The sequence below is a fragment of the Abrus precatorius genome, unplaced genomic scaffold (genome assembly GCF_003935025.1).
Source record: "Abrus precatorius isolate BTA unplaced genomic scaffold, Abrus_2018 Scaffold11, whole genome shotgun sequence".
In the NCBI taxonomy this organism is placed as follows: Eukaryota; Viridiplantae; Streptophyta; class Magnoliopsida; order Fabales; family Fabaceae; genus Abrus; species Abrus precatorius.
The window spans coordinates 2,299,766-2,323,957 of record NW_020874303.1 but is presented as its reverse complement, the minus strand read 5'-3'; the positions used below and the strand labels follow the sequence as shown (position 1 = coordinate 2,323,957).

The window sequence follows — 24,192 nt, the reverse complement described above, 5'->3', positions numbered from 1 at the left end:
CATAATTGGTTGCATAAAGTTTTATCAAACTTACTATGACATCTTCATAGTGGATATCAATGATACTGAGGAAAGATCCCTTTTATGTATGAAATGTTATTGTATTACAAAAAATAGATTCACAGTATATTCTAAGTTGTTATTGTTGTAAAATTCTTTACTTGTGCATCAAAATTAAACTTTTTTTCAATATTTGTATTTGAAAAATACTAACAATACACTCTTTATCACTCTTAATTTGCTAAAATTTATTGAAAAGCATACAACTGTCGTTCTTAATTTAATAATTCTCTCTCATATTTTTATTATTTTGAATAAATTTGAGTTAATAATTAAAAGTATGTTAAAAATAATAGGTTAAAAGAGTGTGTTTCTAAAATTTCCCATTTTATTATTTCAACAAGGGACATATATGTTATTTTAGATTGTCTTTCCACAACTCATAAAAAAGAAAATCAACCAAGTTCAAGTTCGTGTATCAAGGTGTTATATAATATTAAATTTGTCAATTATTGGACGTGAAATTTGCATCAAATTAGGGGATTATGATTATGATTATTATTATTATTATTGGGTTCATTCAAACAATATTTTGGGTCATAATTTAGGGGATTATTTGATTTGAGATAATAAATGGAGCAGGTTAAGTTTCTTTTCCTTTTCTTCTTGGTTGTAGTTCACGCATGCTATTGGATGTTGAAATACACCTGTTTAGTTATTTGTATTGCTTAGGTTTCTATATGGATATGGCGATAACTTTTTCATAATTTTTTCAAGCATTGAAAGCAAGAAAATTTAAATATAGGACTACATTAAAATTTAAAATTATTCAAACTCTTCACTACTAGCATAATTTTATGGACTTCTTTCATGATCTTTGTCATCTAATATACTTTGATTCAGAGGAAGTTTCTCCAATATCCATGCACCATGCTGTTTTGATAAATATCAAGGCCTTTGTAAATTGTAATATAATCTTAATGCACATTATTTTGGGTAATAGTAATATATATAATCTATATTACATTCTATCTTTAATTGATATACTATTCAATCTCTGAAATTGCTAAATATATGATATGATTTTGGTTTTTTATGTTGGCCTTTTAATTGGAGTTTAATAATATAGTACCATAGTTGCATTAACTAGAAACTTCGGTCATACCAATAGACCATTTTTTGAAGATATCTCTTATTGTGACATGGTGGAACAAGCATCAACTAATATTAGTTCGACTTTCAAGTCAATCAAATTTTTTAATCAATTAGTTTTCAAAGATATCCTTAATAAATTCTCTTTGGATTATTGTATATATTTGTGGAATGGATGCATTTGCATACTGAAGTTTTAGTGTTTGGTTTACAGTTATCCCGAAATTATTTTTCAAAACAAAGATCAATGGTTAAAATGATAAGAACACTCTTTACCAAACACTTCAGTAGTAGCCTGGTAGGAGATTTTTTTCAATATTATGTTCTAATCAATAAGGTAATATATTAAATTTAGAATATACTGTAACTGAACAAAACCCAAAATAATTTTGTTGATCATCCATGTAATACATGGCTGTAAATCCAGTTAGAATTATGGTTGTATTATTGTTATTATTATGCACATGTTTATTTTCTATGTAAATTTAATTATAATACAAATAACAATATAATTTTATAATTTAATTTAATTATTGATGAATTGTTGCATAAAAAAAGATACGATAAAAAATAATATTTTAAATAAAAAATGATTAAAAATCGTTTAAGATAATTTTGTCGAGTGTAAATAAGACTATTATAAACATCGGTGAGGAGTGAATTACATGATTTTTAATTTGGTAAAAAAAAGTGACCGAAAATAATCTTAGATAAAGTTATTAAAAAAGACCTTTTAGTTAACTAAATTTTTAAAAATTGGGTTTTGATCAAATTCACTTAGTAGAATAAGACTTCTTGTTGAACTAGATTATCATTCTTTACATTCAAATGGACCAAAGCGATGGATCAAAGAAAACAGAACAGTAGTATTATTGAAAGTAATAAGCTTAGCACTATCAAACTTGTTTGGTTGATAAACATCACATTTAATTATCTCCCACTTCATCTCTTGGAAAAAAAATTCTAGAATACAAAGAAATGCCATAACTCTAGTGAGTTCAAAACACATTCACAGTAGTATAACAAGATTCAATTAAAGAAATACAAGACTAAATTGGTTCCAAACAAAGATTTGATAAACTACTGCAGGAACACTTCACAGTTCATGGCATTAACCCAGAGCATGCAATCCCGTGGGTCTGTTAGTACTATCTCAGAAGAAGCTCAAAAGTGCAGTAATTTCCACCAGACTTCCTAGTTCTGCAAAGCAGTATTGCCACATTACAACAAATATTACTGGTGACTTCTTTCAGGGAGTGTCTTTTGCCACTCCTATTTAATGATCTTTTATATAATTTCCGAACCTATTAGTTTGATTAACAAAGAAAAAGGGTATTTATTTATTTTTTAACAAAAAGGTTAGGAGTGGCAATAGATAGATGGGAAAGGGAATAGGTACTCCCCTAGTTTTGATATAGATAATAAAGATCCAACAAGTGTACCTCTGAAAAACCATTCTCAATCGAAGTTGTCAATTTTAATTGGAGTAATATCATCAGCAACATTGAAGTTTCCAATGGATCGAGCAAAGAAGACCATTTGTTGTTCAAGTGTAAACTTAATGTTCTCAGCCTGTATTCAACACATCACTACATTTGTTCACTACTTCCTCCTTAAATTTCTATTTTATAAGAAAAACAATTAAATAAGCATGTACCTTTCGAAAGCCATGTTGTTCTCCTTCATACTCAACAAGAGCAACTGGAACACCTTTTTCCTTCAGAGCCTGATAAATTTTCCGAGCTTGATCTGGTGGCACAATCTGCAAAGTGTAGAATGTATTTATTGAACTGAATTTTGTAGATTATTTAAAGTAGATTTAAGAATTCGGAAGGGGGAAATAATAATTCCATTGTCACTAACCCTGTCCTCCAATCCTTGAAACAAAATAATGGGACAAGAAAATTTGTTAGCATGATTGATTGGTGATCTTTCAAAGCACTCCTTTTCACCTCCTGTAATCAGTTAAGAGATTTCCTGAAACCTTAAATGAAGCAAATAAACCAAAGTGATAAGTGCTAACTTGAATGTACATAATCAACTTACCAACAAGTTTACCAACATAATGAGATTCAAATTTGTGAGTTTCTGCTCTGAACAAGTTCAAGTCGGCTAGCTGTTTAAAGAGACCAAATGAAAAATAAATTCAACAATAAGACAATTATAATTTATAAATTCTTTGTTAAAGATAATTCATAACACAAATCTTGGCCAAAAGCCTGAGGAAGGTATTTGTCTATTACTACAACAACAATCAAGCCTTATCCTAGTAGGTAGGTGTTTGTCTGTTATTTAAATTAATAATCAATTAAAAGGGATTATAGCAAAAGAAGAAAATATGTTTATTACATTCTTAATCTTATCTTCTTCGTCAAGGAGATGAAACAAATTACTTTTTCAAACATCCAGTACTGTGAATTAATGATCAGTCAGGATTCTATTCCCATGAAACCTATTTCATGGTTAATAAGCAAAGCAGCTAATATAATCTTTAGAAAAGAAGAATTACCTAATAAAACTTGAAATTAAAGTATCAGAAGAACACTCACACCATACAAAGAAGCCCCAGCCTTAAAAGTTTCTGCAAAAGCAAGGGCAGCTAATGTGGTATACCCACCAGCAGAGCCCCCAGTTATACACAGCCTCTTCCCATCTACCCTTCCACAGTCCACCTAGATAAAAGATTATATTATATAACCACTTTTGTGACCACAAAAATGTAGGAAACAATAAGAAACAAAATAATTACCAAATATGTAGCACAACTACAACAGTCATTAACATCAACTATTCCCCAACGTCTCAAAAGCCGTTCTCTGTACTCCCGGCCATAACCTTCCAAACAATTTGTAGTTAGAAAAATGCAGTTTCATCTTTTTAATAACTGAAAATGACTACAACAGGCTGTTACTGATACAAATTCAAATAGTGAGTGAGTCGTAAATAACCAAAATTTTCTTAGTAGTTCTTTGCCAATAACATAACAAATCAAACAATGGCACACGGATTTTTTTTCCAACAATAAATAGCTTCCATTAAGATTGTGTTGTGGCAGTTTCAAAAATGTTCTTGTGTCACTGCTTCATTTGGAGTAAACTTTTGGTACTTCCATAATACTTACTCCCTTGTAGTTAATTTTCACTGTTTAAAACTTTTTTTATTTTAAAAATTTGTATTTCGGGAAAAAAATAACTATACCAAGGTGGGTATTGCTATCTTAAGGGAAGAGTATGGATTCCTTGAGGACTTAAAATATTTCCTTGCATTTGAAAATTTGATGACAATGATATAAGAAACTTGATCTAAGTTTTGTCCAAAAAAGATAATGTGATTCAGAAACATGAACATTGTAGACAGATAAACGAACCAGTGCTTCCTCCATAATTAACATCAGCAAATGCCCAACCTCGACTAGTCCAGTACTGAATGCTCAATTTCAAAATTCCACGAGTTTCAAAAGTTGGTCCTCCTGAAATAATCAAATAAAGCAATGCTGACATAAAATGTAGCCATTGTACTTGGTCATTTGAGTAAGAGGGAAGACAAAAGGTTTCCAATTCAGTATGTAAGTGGCCTAATGATTACCATATGAAATTGATTATGATAATTCTTTACACAAGACAGAGATAAATACCATGGCTTTCCACTAATAAAGGAGGTTTTTCGCCTTTATTGGCCTGGTAAACAGGATTAGATGGTGGATAAAAAAATGCATAAGCATTTTGACCAGGAACATCAGTTGGGAATTCAATCAACTCTGGTTTGCTGAAGTAAGAACTATACTTCAAACAATCTGGAGAGGAGGACCAAATAATGTAAAAGTCAACTGCTTTTGATTTATTGTCGTCTAAAGTCACCTGAAAAGCAAGGGAGTTATCATCGGGTGCATTGAAATGACTCTGAAGTAAAATGATGCGGAAGAAAGAACTACCTTGGCCACTGATGATGGATGAATTGCAGACGCTCCCTCCACATATAAGCAATCATTTCCATAAGTCTAATGGCGTTATTGCCAAATTTAGATTATTGTTGTGTAACGAATGGAATAATTGAGTTAGAAAACTGAAAGATAAAAAAGGAGAAGAAAAACAAGGAAACAATTAGAAAAGTTACAATGTTATCTATATCGGTGAAAGGGATATCAAGCACAGTTATTTTTGAAGCCTTCACATCATCAATGATTCCAAGATATGACCTCCCTTTCTGCCTGCATCCACAGTCAAACCATGAACTGAATGTACCAGAATGGATGAATTCCCTAAATCATCTGTATCAAAAGAAAGAATGAAAAGAGAAAGGCTAACAAGTAGCAGACTTAAATTCACCTGTAACTGCAAGCAATTAAGTTTCTGTGATTATGACTTTGAACAAATTCATAAGAATTAATGCCGAAAACCCAGAGTGGCCTTGAAAACTCAGCATCCAAAGAATAAACAGGCAAGACAATATTATCAGACTCAATCTGCGATCAATTAACGAAGCTAGAAAAGGAAAATTAAAACAAGTAATATTCAAATTTTAGTGCTATTGTATTTCCAACATGAAAATGTATTGAAGCAAGCTAGCAATCATATGAATTTTTTGAATCACCTTCCTGCACAATGGAATCCAAGACAAACAAATAAAAAAAGAACAAGACATTCATAGGCAGAGTAAAATATCAATATAATGCATTTGTAGTACATAACATATAAACTTCAAATTGACAAAAATGCTGATTTCCAATTACACTTTTCTTTATTTGCTATAAAACTTCTACCATTCTTTACAATGTACTACATCCTTGTACGTAAATGTAACATGGTAAAAGATATGGAAAACCTTAATTTGTTTTCTAAACATAAGTCACATAAAATCCGTATACACGATTTTGTGAAGTTTGAATATAATGCATTAAAGCATATTCTATAACATTTTAATAGGCAAATTCGAAACTTGTAGCGATTGTAAAAAATCAAAATTACACATAATAGAAACCTTGGGTTAAATAAAGGGCAGCCTGGTGCTATAAATTAAACATGGTTGGGAAATCAATGGTCAAGATTTTGGGTGGAGTTCGTGACATTGGATTCACTGTGCGTGTCTACAGGAAGCAGCCCAACCTTGCATTCACATGAGGCTGATTCCACAACTTAAACTTATGACCTCCTTCGGTTTCATTGCAAAAACTCCAACTGTTACACCAATTCAAAACCAACCAATTCAATCTGATATGTGGGAAACACAAAGTTCTGTGGAACCTTCATACTAAAATTATAACACTGTTTAAGTTAACTACAAGTAACACTAGTAATTGTATCCACAACCCACCCAAAAATATATATTCATGAAATTAGCTTCTACATGAAATAAAAAATAAAAAAATAACAATAATCATTGAAGAAAAACAGAAGTGAAGAAATCCACTATTTATAATTAATCGCATGCAGAAATAGTAAGAGATATGAAATTACCCATTTATGGATATTCCAAAAACCGTTTCTTCTATCAGTAATGAAATAAAGTTCTCCTGCATATTTAAAATTAAAAAATAACAAATTAAAAAACCAAAAGACACTGAACAAATGATCTTTTTTGGAGTCTTGCAACCTTTTAATCAAATACTATTCACTGAAAACAACACAACCTGTGAACAAATTGTGTGCTCTAAAAGCATGGGAAGAAAACATCTATGTTTGACATTGTAGATAAGTAAGAGATCATAAATTAACCTGTATCAAGGATCCTGATCCTATTCCTTGTATAGAAAAATGTTTCGGGCAGTCATGCCATGATGGAGATAACAAAAATGTTGGTTTGGCCAAGACGGCTATATGTGTTCATATGCAAGTTTTAGTTTTATCTCCAAAAAGAAGTCAACATACCATCAGGGGACCACTTGGGCTCAGTTGGAGATTCCACAAGTGAAGGATCACACCCAGCAACACAAACACACTTGTCGATATATCTGGATGGAACCTTATGATGATTAAGCTTCAGTTGAAACAGGACATAACATATATTTATAATTTTAAAAGTAAACAGTAACTCCATCTATCATAGAGAACTTGAAAACCACATCCACACTACAAAAGAAGCAAAAAATGTTGGTATATAAAGAAAAACCGTGTATAGGAAATACAATATATTGATGGGACTGGATGAAAACATTGAACAAATATCATAAGTAAGTTGAGATTTGCAAAGAGGATACAAATCAAGCAATCACTTTTCTCTTTTTTAAGGTTATGGAAAGGGGAAGCACTATGTAATGTTACTTACTCAACAAAATCTGTGTTGTGTGATTCAGAAAAAAACTAGATTTAAAGAAATCGCATCATAGACAAAATGGTAATTATGAAAAACCAAAGCACGTGAAAGAAATGAAACTAAAGAACTTTCACTGTCACCTCAATAGGGAGATCTATTTGGACACATGTTCTGCTCACCCGTTTTCAGAAACATAGCCAACCCAAAGTTCTGAGTTGTCCCATGGCATGTTGGGGTGGCTCCATTGAATCCATGCTATTCTTTCACTTTTAGGATCGAGACGTGGAAAAGCATAGAAGTCACTCCCACCGATTAATACTTCCGGTTCTGAATGTCACACAATCCAGTCACACATAATGTTAGTAAATTCTTTGTTTATCTTAAATAAAAAGCCATCAAGCAAGTGAAAACAGCACACGACTACTGAAAACCTTTTTACCAGCAACAACAGAATGAAATACTTATTTGCAGTATTTATTCAACCTTTCTCCAGATTAAACTCACTTGTAAAATGGAAATTCTTACCGAAAACATCATTGCTGCCAAGTTTTATAGTCACAATTGTTATAGGAGGATTCAGACTGCTCTCCCGGCGATCTATGACCAAAAAAATGAAAGATTTAACAAGTCAAAATGTTATAGGAACAATGTAAAATAAGCTTTGAAGGTAAACTGATTCTGAATAGCTTACCTTCCCTTACACAAATATAACGGTTGAAGCGTGCATCAAATATTCCATCAGCATAGCTGACTACCGGTCCCCCATAATCCGGAGTGAGAGGTACAGGAGGCACATCTGCTAGGGGACAAAGGAAAACCACAACATTTCAACTCTTAAAAAAATTTCACAAACACTTGAATAACACCTGACCAATATTCCTAGATTGATACCAAAAGCATTCAAGCTCAGTATGGGTGAACTTAAGTAGGTTAACCAACTCACAACATGAAACCAACACAAGATTAAGGCCCAGCTTGGTTAAGCTTAAGTAGAAACAGTAGTAAGAAAAGAAAATAAGAAGATAAACAAACAAAAAATTTCTTATAAGTTAAAATCAACCTATTATTTTTTTCTTTTTTTGAAGCTTTGTCAATTAATTTCTTCAAAACATGATGTGCATAAATTGATTTTAACTCATGAGTATGGTTTTATTTGTTTGATATCCTTTTTTTTTTTTCTCTTGCAAGTGTTTCTGGAGACTACAAAATGCAGAGTCATTTCAAATTGTTTTGATTCTTTTAAAAAATATGGGTACCGTGGAATGATGAGTGGTACTTTCTCACCTACAGAAGTGATGGATTGCATGTACAACCTCTGATCCTTGTAATTTGAGAAAAAGACAACATTCCCTGAAACACAGAAAGCACCACCTTCAGACTCCTTGGCCAATGTTCTCACTTCAAACTCCTTAGGAGTAACATCCAAAGGTTCTTCTCCAGGGTTCTCTGGCTCAAGAACAAGAACCCCTCGTCTGAAACACAGTGAATGATCAAAAGGGTAAGCTGCAAACTCCAGAAGTTTCAAACTCTCACCTTTTATTGCTTCCAGCTTCTCCAAAGTGTTTCTTTTTTTAACGTAAAAAAGCTAATAACCCAAAGGGCACTTAAGCTTACCCTGATTCTGTTGGACGTATTTCTAACCAAATGAGACGGCCACGGCCATCTACGGCGGTACCGGCAAGCCCGTTGGCTGCGCCGGAGACAACATCGGCAGTGATGAGGGATTTCCAAGAGCCATAGGGTGCAGTGTTTGTTTCAGCAACATGATGATTCTTATTGAGACTAGTTGTTGGAGAAGCCATTCCCTTCTTCCAGTAGTATCAATCAAATGATTCAATGTTGCGTTGATGCAAAGCTAGAAAAGCTGTGTCTCTCAGTGTGAGCAAAGCACGAGAGAGTGAGACCAGCAATGACTCACGTGGCCGTTGACCAGATACAAACGTTGGTTGATTGGAAAAGTTCTCACGTTGTTATTAATTTACGATCATAACATCATTGTCATGTCTGTTGTACTTAGTATGTAGTACATGAACATAGTTCCATCGTAGTTTTGCAAACATTAGTTCTTGTCATGTGTACTTGTTTTGTGACATTCAAAGAAAAATGTTTGTTGCTTATACAAAAGGGTCATGATGAATGTATAAAAGCCCCATTGCGATTTTAATTATCACTAAGTTAGTTAAAATATAAAAATGCCAATGACGATTTTTGAATAAAAAAAATATTTGAGAAAGTAAAATCATCAATGGTGATTTTAGAAGTTGAAAAATATGAAAGGCTGGTTAAAATCGTCAATGTCGACCTTTGACTGTCAGAAATTATTTTAATTTCTTTAAAAAGGCCAATAACAATCTTTGATTAATCACAAATATCAGAGAACGTTATAAAACACTATTGGCAATTTTGGATTAATGAGATTATAAATAATGCAATTTGCCTTAAGAACGAGTGGCCCCTAAAGCTTTTGTTTCTAAGAGTGTAAGAGTGTGATTAATAGCTTATGTTTATCAAAAGAAAAGATGAGTGTGGCTGTTGTAATTTATTTCAATGGTGAGATTATATCAAATACAAGTGAAGGTGTGGCATTTGTATGTGAGAAGCCAACATGTATGAATATTTCATATAATATATTATTTGAAGATTTAAAGTTTTGGCTTTGTCAATACATTCATGAAGTTCCGTTTCCAAAAATAGTAGAAAGTGTTATATATCGATGTCCAGTGTCAATATTTGGCAGTTTTATTCAATATCATATAATTCAAATAACCAACGATGAAGGTTTCAATAAATGTTTCAGATACATCAGCAACGTCCTCCTTCAAGTGGTATGACTGAGTTGTATGTTGTTTTCAAAAATATAGAGGTTGAAGCAGAATTTTTGAGCACAATGGTAGAGACAAAGATAGAATAGGAACTCAACAACAGTGAAAGTGATGAGTACAAATTTGAAGAAGAATATAGAAGTGGTGAGGACAACGATGAGGATCTTGACGATGATAATGATGAAGAGGAGTCCCATATGGGTGGACAACATCCTTTTGGCAAGCCACCTTTCATGCGTGAATTAGATCTTGGTGCTATGAATGTTACTGAGTTTCCAGAGTATGCAAATTTAGATATGTGATATTTAAAATTATGTTAGTGTGATTAATTATATTTCTGTTAATTAGTTTATGTTCACTATTGGTAGATAACACAGATATAGATGGTGAATTATATATTGGAAAGCAATTCAGTGACAAAGAAGCTGTGATAAGAGCCGTAAAGCATTATACTATATCAAAAGGAGTAGACTACAAAGTGTTCGAGTCAGAATTAAATACATTTTATTGTAAATGTATAAGGTATGGCTTAGATTGTAGGTGGCTTCTCCGATGTAGTTTCAGGAAAAGTAAGTATTTTTGGGAATCCGAAAATACAATGGTCCACACACTTGTATTGTTGGAATCATTTCTCAAGATCACAGAAAGTTGGATACAGACATAATTGCATAATGTATAAAACCAATGGTAGAATTTGATCCTTCTTTTAAAATCAAAGTAATAATTGGGGAAATTCAGTCTCGCTTTGGGTATACGATAAGTTATCGAAAAGCGTGGTTGGGCAAACAAAAGGCAATTGAAAATGTATTTGGTAAGTGGGAAGCCTCATTTGAAGCTTTGCCACAATGGTGCATAACAATGTGTGATGCTGATCAAAGTTTTGTTGTGAAATTAGATGTTGTACAGGCTTATCGCAATGATAAATTGGTTCCCAATGTTCAAATATTTCAGCGAGTGTTTTGGACTTTTGGTCCTTGCATTAGAGCATTCCGTCATTGCAAGTCACTTGTGCAAGTTGATGGGACACATTTATATGGAAAATACAAGGGAGTTCTACTAGTTGCTGTTGCACAAGATAGAAATCAAAATATATTGCCGATTGCATTCGCTGTTGTTGAGGGTGAGACAGTAGATGCTTGGAGTTTTTTTCCTAGAAAATTTACAAAAATATGTCATTACTAAAGATGGTGTTGGGTTGATTTCTGATCGTCACGAGTCAATTATAGCAGCAATCAGAAGAAGTAATGGCCGGTGGGAACCTCCAAGAGCATTTCACATGTATTGTATCAGGCACATTGCTGCAAATTTCTTGCATAGATTCAAGGCTCCCAACTTGCATAAACTTATTGTTCGGATGGGTAATAAACTTGATTTTTGTATTTTAAATAATACTATTAATATATTACTAGTTGTCATTACTAACGATTACTGGAGCGTGGACAAGTTTATGAAGATTGGCTTAGTGAAATACCAAGAGAAAAGTGGATTTTAGCATTTGATGGTGGACATCGATAGGGTCATATGACGACGAATCTCGTTGAATGCATTAATTCTGTTTTAAAAGGTGCCCGCAATTTGCCTATCACAACACTTATAAGAGCCACTTACTTCTGACTGGCACAGTTATTTGCACGTAAGGGAAGCAAGGCATATGCACAGAAGAATGTTGGACATTTGTTCTCAGAAAACATTACAAGTCGTCTTCAATCAAACGAGCATGGCTTAAGAAATCTTCGTGTCACGCAGTTTAACAGACGCAATGAGGCTTTTCATGTTCAGGATTTATCCAACAACGAAGAATATCAAGTTCATCTAAGACAAAGTTATTGTGACTATGGAAACTTGCAAACTGATCGATATCGATGCCGCCACGTAATTGCTGCTTGTTGTAGTCAAAATATTGATTGGCGTGTTTATGTGAATGAAGTCTATACCATCAATCAAGTATGCAAAGTTTACAAAAAAGAATTTGGGGTTGTAGGGAATGAATCAAAGTGGCGCAAATACCGAGGTTCCAAGCTCTGTCCTAACCCGCTTTAAAGCGTACTTTGAAAGGACGTCCCAAATCAACTTGTTTTATTAATGAAATGGATATGAGACAAATGAGGCAAGCACCACGTTGTAGTCTATGTCGAAGCGAAAACCATAGTCGTACCCGTTGTCCTAATGTTACTGGCCCTAGTTCATAAAGATTAATAGTGGTGCTTTTTTGGCGTGTTTAGAAAATGACTTTTATTCAATAGATCTAATAAAATCATATCAAAACATCTTGAAATAGCATATTAAACCATTCAAAACGTAGTTCATAGGTTAAAGTAAACTTCCCTTACCTCAGAATGATGATTCACACCAGATCTACCGAATATTACTTGTTTTAACGCAAGATTCGGCTTTAGAACGGAATTTCTCCTAAGATATCATCAACTATCTATAAGAAAGAGAAGAAAAAGAGAAACGAACGGTAAATCTAACTTTAAACTTATAGAAACTTACTTCAAATCCTTCATAATAGACGTGGAATCTCAGATCTGGCGAGAAATCTAAGTTTAAGAGGGTTTATTATGAGAGAAAATGGAAGTATATGGCCTTAGAACCTTTAAGAACCTTGGATATGAGTAAAGAAACGAAAATTTCGTGTGAAACCCCCTTTTTATAGGAAATTTTCAAAATTTACTGTTTACCGCCGAAAATTACTATTCATCGTCAGAAATATTGTTCACTACCTTACTGTTCACGCCGGAAACACTGTTCAAAAAAACTATTCATGCCGGAAACACTGTACACGCACTGTACGTGTATGTGATGTCAGGATAATGTCACTGATGACGTCAGCGGTCACTGTACATACGCGATTTTTATTACACGCGATTTGCACTGTTCATAGGCAGTTTTACTGTTCATCTGACACTGTTCATACAGTATTGTTCACTTTTTTTTAAAAAATAATTTTAAACTCCATCTAAATCTATTCCAATACCAAATATTCCTTCAATTAACATTGAACAAGTATAAAATATTATAGATTACTCAATAATAAATCACTAGCCTGACAATAATATCCTCCTTTCTTTTTCAAAAAATGAAAATAGTATTTTTTAAAAAGTAAAATGAAATTAACTTTAAAACATTAATAATTATAGATAAAAAATAAATAGCTAAGGTTAATTTGTGAAAATATTAAAAATTAAGAGTAATAGATTACTATATTGGGTAATAAGATATTAATGAAAGATAAATAAGTAAATTGTTACTTTTCTTTCATCCTTTTCCTCTTTATCTCGACACAACTCTTCCATTTTCATCTTTCTCATTTTCTCTCAATCTCTTCCATTTCTAATTTTTTTTTATTAAAAGTTTGAAATTGGTTGTATAAAATTAACTAAGGTTTGATAGTGATATAGATTTTTTTGAAAAAAAAAAAACTATAAATCAAATGAAATCTCACTCTAAAATAAAAGAAGAAGAAGGAGGAGGAGGAGGAAGAAGAAAGAAACAATTGCAAAACTGATTTCAGAATTTGTATATTTAATTTTGTGGTAATTGTATTGAGTATTATCAAACAAATTATGTATCAATGACCATAAAGAATATGAACCCTGGACTTGTAATTGTCACAAATTGGGAAAAAAAGAAGAATATAAAATTACCAATGTATCTTTTCATAAATCTAACTTAAATAACCAATTTCTTATAATATAATTTTAACCATTTGATTAAAATCAACTTTTCACAATATTTAATAGCTTTTTTAAAAGTTTACCTTACTTTTTACAAAAGAAGAAAAGATATTAGAATTTATTTTGGAACACTTTCATTTTCTCTTTCTTATTTCTAACATATGTCTTTTAAAGAAGTAAATTTTATTCTATATATAGTTAAATACTAAAAAAATGTCTTTAACAGCGGAGATCAGGAAATAGTATCATTTTTAAGTTATTTAAAAAATACAAACTTTATTTCAAAATGATTTCTAGTGTTTTATAACCATATTTTGTCAGTGAAAAACAAACATGATGAAAATTATATTTTTCTTTTTAATAACAAGGTAGAGTTGTCATGAGACAATGTTAAACAATTTTTAAATTGGCCTTAGAACATTACGATTGATCTTTAGTTTAGTGCATGTTTGAAAAATAAATAAAAAAATGTTAAATCACGTTTTAACATGAAAATCATAAATTGAAGTTTTAAAATGGATTCACATTTAAATGATCAAACACGTCATTAGTCTATAGTTGATTTTTACCCTAAAATTTTTGGTCAGGAGAATTTGGTCAATAAACAAGGTTTGGATTCATCTTCCATTCCTTGATCATAGAATACATGGCTGCCATTGAAACCCTGGCTCATAGAAGAAGCAACTACAATTACAAATTTATGTCTGGAACTAGTCGACACCCAATTATTTGATTAGATAAAGAGTCCCACGTGTACTAATACATTCATTGGCCAAAAGTTAAGAGTATTACAAATCAGTGCCCTTAGAAAACTGTTTAAAGATTCAATAAATAATAAGTTTTTCTTGAAAATTATGTTAAAATGCAATAAAATTTATGAAAGTAAATACCTTTTTACATTTTTTGACTTAAATAATTTTACTTTTAATTTCTTATCTAGTATCTTAAGGAGGTTAGAATTATTTTATAAGTTATTGACAATTACAAAAGCATAAATTGGACACGTTGAATTAGAATTGAGTTCAATATATTTTTGTAATTGTCAATAAATTTTGGTTAATAATAAAAATTATTTGAAAGAGTTTGTTAACATTTCTCCAAGATAAAACTACAGACTAGTACTGTGGAAACATTATGAAGTTTAATACTATCACAACACTATGTTTTATCATCACCCACTTTATTCATACAGGACATATAAAAAACAAACATATATTGTATCTCCATTACACATTCAAAATATAAATTCATAATTGAAAACACGATTCAAGAGTAAATTCAACTCCAATCGAGATTAGATAAAACATGGTAGAAACTCCCACACTCTTGGCATTGGCAATGGGAATTGACATAGACCTTCTATAGAGGACTACTACAACTATGTGACAGAAGAGACACATCAGTACAGCAATTTTCCATCTTACTTTCTGAATTTCTGCAACACACTATTTGAGTTTTAGAACAGAGATTGCTTAAGACTTGCTTTTACATAGAAACAAAGAAATCCAACATCAGTACCTCTGAAAAAGCCATTAGTCATCAAAGTTGTCAATTTTGATGGGAGAAATATCATCAGCAACATCAAAGTGCCCAATCAATCGTGCAAAAAAGACCATTTCTTGTTCAAGTGTAAACTTAATGTTCTCAGCCTGCATCCAAGCCATTAATGCATAAAATCACTGTTCCATTATAAAAGATAAACAATTAAATCAGGGTGTACCTTTCTGAAACCATGTTGTTCTCCTGGATACTCAATAAGAGCAACTGGCACAAGTTTTTCCTTCACTGCCTGGTAAATTTTCCGAGCTTGATCCGGTGGCACAACCTTACAATGCAGAATACATGTATCAAACTGAAGTTTGAAGACTATTTATTCATTTAGGAATAAGCAGACAATATTCATTCGAGTCCTTCAGGTATTAAATATGGAAAAGGGAAATAATAATTGCACTGTTTCTAACCTTGTCCTCCAATCCTTGGAATATAATAATGGGACAAGAAAATTGGTCAACATGATTGATAGGAGATCTTTTAAAAAGCTCCTTCTCACCTCCTGCAATCAGTTAGAGGTAATTCATTGAACACCATATGAATTAACAAACAAACCAAAGAAATAACAGGTACCTTAAATGGCCATCATTGACTTACCAACCAGGTTATCAACATAATGGGATTCAAATTTATGAGTTTCAGCTCTCAATAAGTTCAAATCACCTATCTGTTTGAGAGACCAACATTGTAAGGACATTAGCTTATATTCTTTGCTAAAGTTAAAAGAACATATGCTGTATTGTACTTTGTTAAAAAACTGAAAACAGATGACATGTTCAAAGATTCAAATAATGTGAACTGATGGCAAGTCAGAAATTCCATGAAAACTATTTCATGGCAAATATATAAAGTAGGTTGTTATGATCGTTAGGAAAATGAATTGCCCCTGAAGAATAAGAGTGAAGTTGAAGTATAAGAAGATGCACTCACACCAGCCAAAGAAGCCCCAGCCTGAAAAGTTTCTCTGAAAGCAAGAACAGCTAAGGTGGTGTACCCACCAGCTGAGGCACCCATTATACACAGCCGCTCCTTATCCACCTTTCCACTGTTCACCTATATAATAGATTATTTCATGTAAACTTTATTATAAATTATAACAGATACATAAAGAAAAAGTAGGAAACAATTAAACAAAATAATTACCAAATATGTAGCACAACTACAACAGTCGTTGACATCAACTATTCCCCAGTTTCCCAAAAGCCGTTCTCTGTACTCCCTCCCATAACCTTCCAAACAATATAATATATAAACAAACTGAGATTCATATTTCAATAAGTTAAAACAGCCTGCAAGTAATACATCTGAAACACTAACAGTGAATCATAAATAACCAAAATTCTTCGATGGCCAACAAAATAAACAAATGAATGACCAACAACTACAAGTCATGATTACAGCAAAAAAAGAGGTAAAAACAGGTAATATGATTCAGAGCATAATTTTGAACACAAGGTGAGAAACAAACCAGTGCTTCCACCATAATTAACATCAACGACTGCCCAACCACGACTAGTCCAGTACTGAATGCTCAAATTTAAAATTCCATGAGTTTCTTCAGTTGGTCCACCTGAAATACTCAAATAAAATCATGCACATGTAGTAGTGTATGCTGTGAAGCCATCAGAGTGAGAGAACACACACATGACAAGTATTCCAAAAGTAATTAAGTGCAACGAAAGCAGTTATTAAAAATTAATTGCTATTTATGAAATTTCAATTGAAAATTAAGAAGGGTATTTTCAGCAGCGTAACATTTATCAAAAGGTGTGTAGTATAGCTCTGGTATTATTTTATCAGCTATTAAGAAGACTGATGTTATAATTATCACAATGAGAAACTAGAAACCTCTTATTTATGCAGAGACTGTAAAAATCATGGATACTGTCCTGCTGACATAAGAGGAGAGGTAGGAACGAGAGAGAAATAAACTAAAATCAGTATGTATTCAACAATGTAAAGATAAATTACATTTTCCCCTTTTGTTACACTGCTCACATGACCTCCATAATGCTCAGCAGTATTAGTATACAGTACTAACTTTTTAAAGGTAACCATTGTCAATTATCATGTAAGTAGATCATGAGATATTAAACTACGTATGAATTCTGGTTGCAGAGGGTAGGCACCACTCCAATGGTTTTCAGCATCTAATTAGCTAAATGAAATAGAATGTTATTATTCCAGATACATGACCAATGTTTACCGTGGCTCTTCAACAACAAAGGAGGCTTTTCTTCTTCACTTGCTTGGAAATCAGGATTAGACGGTGGATAAAAGTATGCATAAGCATTTTGACCAGCAACTTCAGTTGGGAATTCAATCAACTCTGGCTTACTGACGTATGAACTAAACTTTGAACTATCTGGTGAGGAGGTCCAAATAATATTGAAGCCCACTGCTTTTGATTTATCATCATTTAAAGTCACCTGAAAAGCAAGAGAGTTGTCATGGGGTACATCGAAATAACTATAAAATAGAATGATGCGGGAAGAAGAATGTACCTTGGCCACTGATGATGGATGAACCTCAGATGCTCCCTCCAAATAAATGCAATCCTTACCAGAAGTCTGCAATGGCATGATTGCACAACTAAGATTGTTAATGCATTTCAAGAATTGATTTTGACCCCGAAGAAAAAAACAAGGAAACAATTTTGAAAATTACTATGTTATTAAGATCTGTGAAAGGGATATCAATCACATATAATTTTGATCCTGGCACATCAATAACTCCAAGATATGACTGCCCATGCTGCCTGCAAACACAACCACAACCTTGAATTGAATGTACCAAATTGGAAAAGAGAGAGAGAGAGAGATTTGCAAGTAGCAGTCTTAGGATCACCTGTAACTGCAAGCAATTAAGTTTCTCTGTTTAGGACTTTGAATAAATTCATAAGAATTCATACCAAAAGTCCACAGTGGCCTTGTAAACTCAGCTTCCAAAGAATAAACCGATACGACCTTATTCTCAGACTCAATCTGTAGCCAATTGTAAAAGTTAGAAAAGAAAAATAGACAAGTAATCAATTTTGCAGTTTCTATTGCATGTCCAACCAAGCATGCTTGCACTTGAATTATTTGTCACTAACATCTTTTGTTCAAGAGAGGCAATCCAAGTCAACAAGAAAAAGGAGCAGATGATTATATGAAAAGAGTAAAATATTAACAAAGGATTTGTATAATTAAAACAGAACGAGATATTCAACCCCACTAACTGGCTAATGCCCAAAAAATATGTTAACATAACTTTTATGTAAATGTAACATGGCAGAAAGATATTCAAGACATGATAGTTTTCAGGACACAAGTCATATGAAATACATATATTATGTTCTATAACATCGTAAATTGGAAAATCCAAAATTGGCTCCATTTTAAAAATGTAATCACATAGACACCTAAATCTAAATGACAAACTTCATAGAAATTCTATTTTATCAAAACCAGCAAATTCATTTTGGAAAGCAGGAAATACACGTAGTTAAGGAACCTTCATTATAAAAATCTGATCCTGTTCAATGAACTTTACAAGTAATATAATATCAATCTGTATCCGCCAAACCTCCAAAAGTATATATTAAAAACACAACCCTCCACGTGATTCTAAAATCATTCAGAGTATTAGTGAATATTTATCAATGCAGAAATTAGAAAATCATAAGCTAATAAATGTCATTACATGAAAATGATGGCTTGCAGAAATAATCGGTGAAAGAAAATTACCCATTTGTGGATATTCCAAAAACCACTTCCCCTATCTGTAATGAAAAAGAGCTCCCCTGCATGGTTAAATTAAAAACAAGAACAAAACAAACCCGAATGCTCAGATAAGATCAAAGCAAATGTTCATGTTAGAGTCAGTAGTAAGCTTTGAATCACCAAAATTCAGTGAGAACAGATCCATGAATGAAACATATGCTGTAAAATCAGGAGAGTGAAAACTAAAGTAAAAGCATAAAAGTTCTAAATATATAGAACATTAAGAGGTCATAAATTAACATAGATCAAGAATCCTGTATCTATATCTGGAGTATCATAGCTTGATGATCATAAGAAAACTTTTGCTCAACAAAACTGAAAGATTGAAGGATACAGTTAATATGTCAACTTTTGGTTCTATAAACTGCCAAGATTTTTACGGGGCAGGGGTTTACAAAAGATGCCTATTTTATGTACCATCAGGGGACCACTTGGGTTCAGTTGGAGACTCCACAAGTGAAGGATCATACCCAGCAACACAAACACGCTTGTAGATTGCTCTGCATGGAACCTTAAAATGATTAAGCTTCACTTTGAAACATGACATATATAATTAACATTAGTAAGTCCAACTATCATTTGGAACTTGAAAATGAGATCCGGGATAAAAATAAGAATAAAATGGTGGGGAAACAAGAAAAAACTTTCAGAGAAAAAAAAAATCAAACCATGAGCCAGTATGAAAAAGTGCATGGATACATGAAGAGTGTGAGTAAGTTGTCTTAATAGTTGAGATTTGGAATTTGGATACAAAGTGAATAATAACTTTTCTCTTTTTCTAGGCTATGAAAAGGGGAAACACTGTATGATGTAACTGAATAAACAAATTGTTAGACATGTGTTGCATGATTCAGAAAAGAACTAAATATTTAAGGACAAGATATCATGTAGAGACACGGACTAGGGTTTTCTTCTTTTTAGGCTCTGATACCATGTTGTAGGCTTAAAGCCCAAATTCGACAAAACCAAAGCACACATAAAATGAGAACATTTCATTGTCACTTTCATTAGGAGACCTACACTTTAAGCACACTTACTAAATTCCTATAAGTTAAACTTAAATAAAGAGCTCCTCACCCATTTTCAGAAATATAGCCAACCCAAAGTTCTGTTTTATCCCATGGCATGTTCGGGTGATTCCACAGAATCCATGCTATTCTTTCACTTTTAGGATCAAGACGAGGGAAAGCATAGAAGTCACTTCCACTAACTAGTACTTCTGGCTCTGAATGTCACACAATCAAGTCAGACATAATATTGATTGCATAAGGAAAAAAACAGACATTAATCAAGTGAAAATTACCCATCTTTAGAAAAACTTGGCCAAGCAACAATGAAATACATTTTTGTAGTATTCATTCAGCCTCTACACAGGTTCAAAACTAGTGAGATAAAAAATTATTACCCTCAACATCCTTGCTGCCAAGTGCTATAGATACAATAGTTGTAGGTGGATTTAGACTGCTTTGTCGACGATCTAGCAATATGATTATGCATTTGTTACCATTTATTGAATGATTTAGCAAGTAAAATGAGCATTTAAGATAAAATGATGGTTGAGTACTTACCCTCCCTAACACAAATAAAACGGTTAAAGCGTGCATCCAATTTTCCATCGGCATAGCTGACTAGAGGTCCACCATAATCTGGAGTGAGAGGTAAAGGGGGCACATCTGCAAGTTGACAAACCAAAAAATTCCAGCACTAAATAAAAAAATCACTTCACATACACTTTCTGAGAATAACAACACCAAATCAAAAATGCCTAGATTTGAAACCAATTATATGTTAACCAAAGCTAGTTTACTAACAGGTAAATTATGTTGCTATAATTTCTTCCTAGAAAAATAAGAGATGCAAGTAACCAAACATAAAAAGAGCAAAAACAAATGTGCCATTTCATGGAATTAATACAGCATCAGCATGACATAGTTTTGGAAAATATAAATATTGTTGAACGAAAATTACTGGTTGATCAATGGTCACCTAGAGAATTAATTGATTGCTTGTACAATCTCTGATCACTGTAATTAGCAAAGAAGACAACTTCCCCTGAAACAGTGAAAGCACCACCTCCATATTCCTGAACCAATGTTCTCACTCCAAAATCCTTAGGAGTAATATCCACAGGTTCACCACCTTGGTTTTCTGCCTCAAGAACAAGAACTATCCGCCTGAAACAAATGTGAATGGCCAAAACATCAACTTGCAAACTCAAAAGTAGAAGTATTTATTTGAAAAAGTAAATATTTATCATATAAAAAAAAAATTTAAATCATTAAATATTTATTAAAGTAATTAGAACTATTTAAAATATGTATGTTAAACTTTAGAAAATTAGAAGAAATCTATATAGTTTGTTTTTTATATTTTTCAGAAGCTATTACTTATTAATTTATATCTATAAGAAAATTATTAAGAGAAAATTTAATGCTAATTGTTCAGTTTTATAAAATAGTAATATTTAAGTGTAATTACTTTATGATCATAAACCACATTGCTCAGTTAAAAAAGAGAGTTTTGCTATTTTATTTTACAGTGCGATGATGAGCGAGAAAAGTCAGTTTTATGGTTAAAGATGTTGTCAGAGTTTTAGTTTTTGTATTTTTAAAATTATATAATTATTATAAATATTTTCAAACACATTTTAATTAAAAAAATATTTATCTTTAGCGACAGTGTATAACTTGAGAAATTGTAATTTCAAAAAATATTATACAATAAAAAAATAATATCATAAAAAGCATTAAATAAAATAACTGCATAAATAAAAAAAATATTTTATTGTATAAATAATGATATCATATTGTCTGTAAAATAAATCAGCTCAATTAGATCAGTCGATTACGAATTTATGTTTATTTTAATGTTATTCATTATAATTTTAGATTAAATTTACATTTATAATTTTGTTAATATGCTTTTTAAAGACATACTGAATAACTAAATTTAGGCTTTTATTACTAAATTAATTTTAATTATTTAAAAATTAATAAATATTTATAAAAACTAATCATTATATCAAAAAATAGATCATAAATATTTTTAATAACATTTTTTATTATTTATTTAAACTTAAAGCTAAAGATGATTATTCATTTCCTTAATCATCAAGTTAAAATAAATCTAATTTTTTTAAGTCAAACTCATTAAAAACTAAATTTAGGTAAATTTTTAGAAAAATCTTTAAATACAATAAAAAATTAGTATAAAAATAAATAATTTTTTTATAAATTAGAAATAACGATACTTTTTAGAAGTTCTAATTTATGTTTTCTATATTTTTTAGGATTATAAATTTTTAAAATCAAACCAATCAAGGTCAAATTTATGCTTCTCCAAAATTGTTTTTATTTTGTTCAACTAGAAAAACCTTATACCCAGAATGACGCTATAAGCTTACCCAGATTCTGTTGGACGTGATTCCAACCAAATGAGTCGGCCACGGCCGTCGACTGCGGTCCCGCCGAGGCCCTTGGTGGCGCCGGAGACCATGTCGGAGGTGATGGGTGACTTCCAAGAACCGTAAGGTGCAGAGATGACCGTTGAAGATGCCATTCCCCTTCTGCAGGAGATGTTACCAGAGAGGGTTAGAAACCAGATGAAGAAGAAGAACGATGAAGATTGGAACAGTAATTGGTGTTGTGAATGGTTATGTTAGAACCTTTCACTTTCAATTTTTCCCTTTTAAATTGTCATTGTCGCTTAGTCATCTTCATCCTCTTCCTCGGTTTTCAAACTTCAAAGACTCCCCATTTGATAACTCGTGTGTTGTGTAATACAAGTTCTTACCCACTTCTAATATTTTACATTATCAAATCCTAACTAATAATGCATAATAAATAAGTAATAAATTTATATTATAAATTATAATATTTAATCTCATTAATATATTAAATTTTTTAATTTCCTTTTTATATTATTAAATATTTCTTAAATACTTTTTATTTACTCTCTCTTTGATACATCTTATAAAATTTCTCACGAAGTGTCAAAGGTTTTGTATATTATGAAGTTAATGGAGTTATATTATTCTTTTACATTAATTTTGTAAAATATTTTATACGATACTATTTTTTATTTTTTTTATTAAATTGACTATAAGTTATATATTATTTTTTCTTCTTGTTCATTTTTTTTAATTTTAAACTTAATTATGTAATATAATTGTATAAATACAATTTCTCAAATAATTAAGTTTGCAGATCGAGCGTGAAATACTCAAATTTCAAGAAACCTCAAATTGTCTAGTTTTTTTTTTTTTTAAATCAATTTAAACATTATTTTTTTCTTAACCTCAAACTAACCCAATAAAATTACACTCCTAATTTTCAATACTTTAGTTTTTTTGAGAATTAACAATTTATTGCTTTTAAGAGATCGTTCATTTGGACATTCTAAACTAAAAAAACGAACATGCACTAACTAATTTTCATTATTAATGAGATATTGTAAATTGTCATTTTCATTTGGAATATAACCCTCTTCTAAGAGACGACATTTTAAAAATACTTATTAATTAAAAAATTAATAGTTGAAAGTGTAATAAAACAAATGTAAATGCAACGAACTATAAAGTCCCAATCTCAACTTTTAATAATTTTATTAATGATTATAATTACACTATATCTTCTAAAGCTTCCACGTAACTTCACTTTAAAATAGTCAAATCCACTCATTTACATACATTACTTATAAATCTTATAAAGTTTTAATGCAACTTTTTCCCTTTTTAACAAGTAATTGGTTCTTGGTAACTTAAGTTTCCCTTTTTAGTGGAAATTTATGTATGCAACTAGTTGACATTAATTATCATTGGTGGATATAAAAAACTAAATAGACAAAAGTAGTAGTGTTATTTTTTTTAATTAGACTAGTGTAATATTGTTGAAACTTAATCAATCTTATTAATCACAGCTTTAGGACTGATTTTAAACATAAAAATAATAATTTTTTATTAAAAATAAAATAAATAAT

General features: G+C 31.5%; 2 protein-coding genes across 2 annotated transcripts; both read right to left on the bottom strand.

The window, feature by feature from the left end:
* Window positions 1-2,578: 2,578 nt before the first annotated feature.
* Window positions 2,579-9,242, bottom strand: LOC113853904 (dipeptidyl peptidase family member 6-like). The gene is made up of 18 exons (XM_027484603.1): window positions 9,016-9,242; window positions 8,686-8,873; window positions 8,093-8,197; window positions 7,927-7,998; window positions 7,581-7,728; window positions 7,017-7,099; window positions 6,606-6,661; window positions 5,478-5,614; window positions 5,266-5,359; window positions 5,084-5,149; window positions 4,787-5,009; window positions 4,520-4,621; window positions 3,902-3,987; window positions 3,702-3,824; window positions 3,199-3,268; window positions 3,016-3,107; window positions 2,810-2,914; window positions 2,579-2,724 (listed from the first exon to the last, which is right to left on the bottom strand). The coding sequence occupies exons 1-18, from the start codon at window positions 9,201-9,203 to the stop codon at window positions 2,611-2,613; spliced, it is 2,052 nt and encodes a 683-aa protein (XP_027340404.1). The 5' UTR covers window positions 9,204-9,242; the 3' UTR covers window positions 2,579-2,610.
* A 5,818-nt stretch (window positions 9,243-15,060) lies between these two features.
* LOC113853905 (probable dipeptidyl-peptidase 5) lies at window positions 15,061-22,791 on the bottom strand. The gene is made up of 19 exons (XM_027484604.1): window positions 22,619-22,791; window positions 21,202-21,389; window positions 20,784-20,888; window positions 20,621-20,692; window positions 20,293-20,440; window positions 19,633-19,715; window positions 19,180-19,235; window positions 18,299-18,435; window positions 18,119-18,209; window positions 17,956-18,021; window positions 17,658-17,880; window positions 16,920-17,021; window positions 16,595-16,680; window positions 16,382-16,504; window positions 16,049-16,118; window positions 15,862-15,953; window positions 15,621-15,725; window positions 15,419-15,549; window positions 15,061-15,345 (listed from the first exon to the last, which is right to left on the bottom strand). The coding sequence occupies exons 1-18, from the start codon at window positions 22,771-22,773 to the stop codon at window positions 15,433-15,435; spliced, it is 2,019 nt and encodes a 672-aa protein (XP_027340405.1). The 5' UTR covers window positions 22,774-22,791; the 3' UTR covers window positions 15,061-15,345; window positions 15,419-15,432.
* Between the last annotated feature and the right edge of the window lie 1,401 nt (window positions 22,792-24,192).

What these genes read in the sequence shown, in the direction of transcription:
- LOC113853904 (XM_027484603.1), bottom strand. Translation starts at nt 9,203, where the DNA reads ATGGCTTCTCCAACAACTAGTCTCAATAAGAATCATCATGTTGCTGAA. An exon ending in TTATATTTGTGTAAGGGAAG is followed by an intron (nt 7,999 to 8,092) that starts GTAAGCTATTCA and finishes TTTTGGTCATAG; the next exon opens with ATCGCCGGGAGAGCAGTCTG. An exon ending in TTTATTAGTGGAAAGCCATG is followed by an intron (nt 4,622 to 4,786) that starts GTATTTATCTCT and finishes TGATTATTTCAG; the next exon opens with GAGGACCAACTTTTGAAACT.
- LOC113853905 (XM_027484604.1), bottom strand. Translation starts at nt 22,773, where the DNA reads ATGGCATCTTCAACGGTCATCTCTGCACCTTACGGTTCTTGGAAGTCA. An exon ending in TTTGTTGTTGAAGAGCCACG is followed by an intron (nt 17,022 to 17,657) that starts GTAAACATTGGT and finishes TGAGTATTTCAG; the next exon opens with GTGGACCAACTGAAGAAACT. An exon ending in GTAGTTGTGCTACATATTTG is followed by an intron (nt 16,505 to 16,594) that starts GTAATTATTTTG and finishes TCTATTATATAG; the next exon opens with GTGAACAGTGGAAAGGTGGA.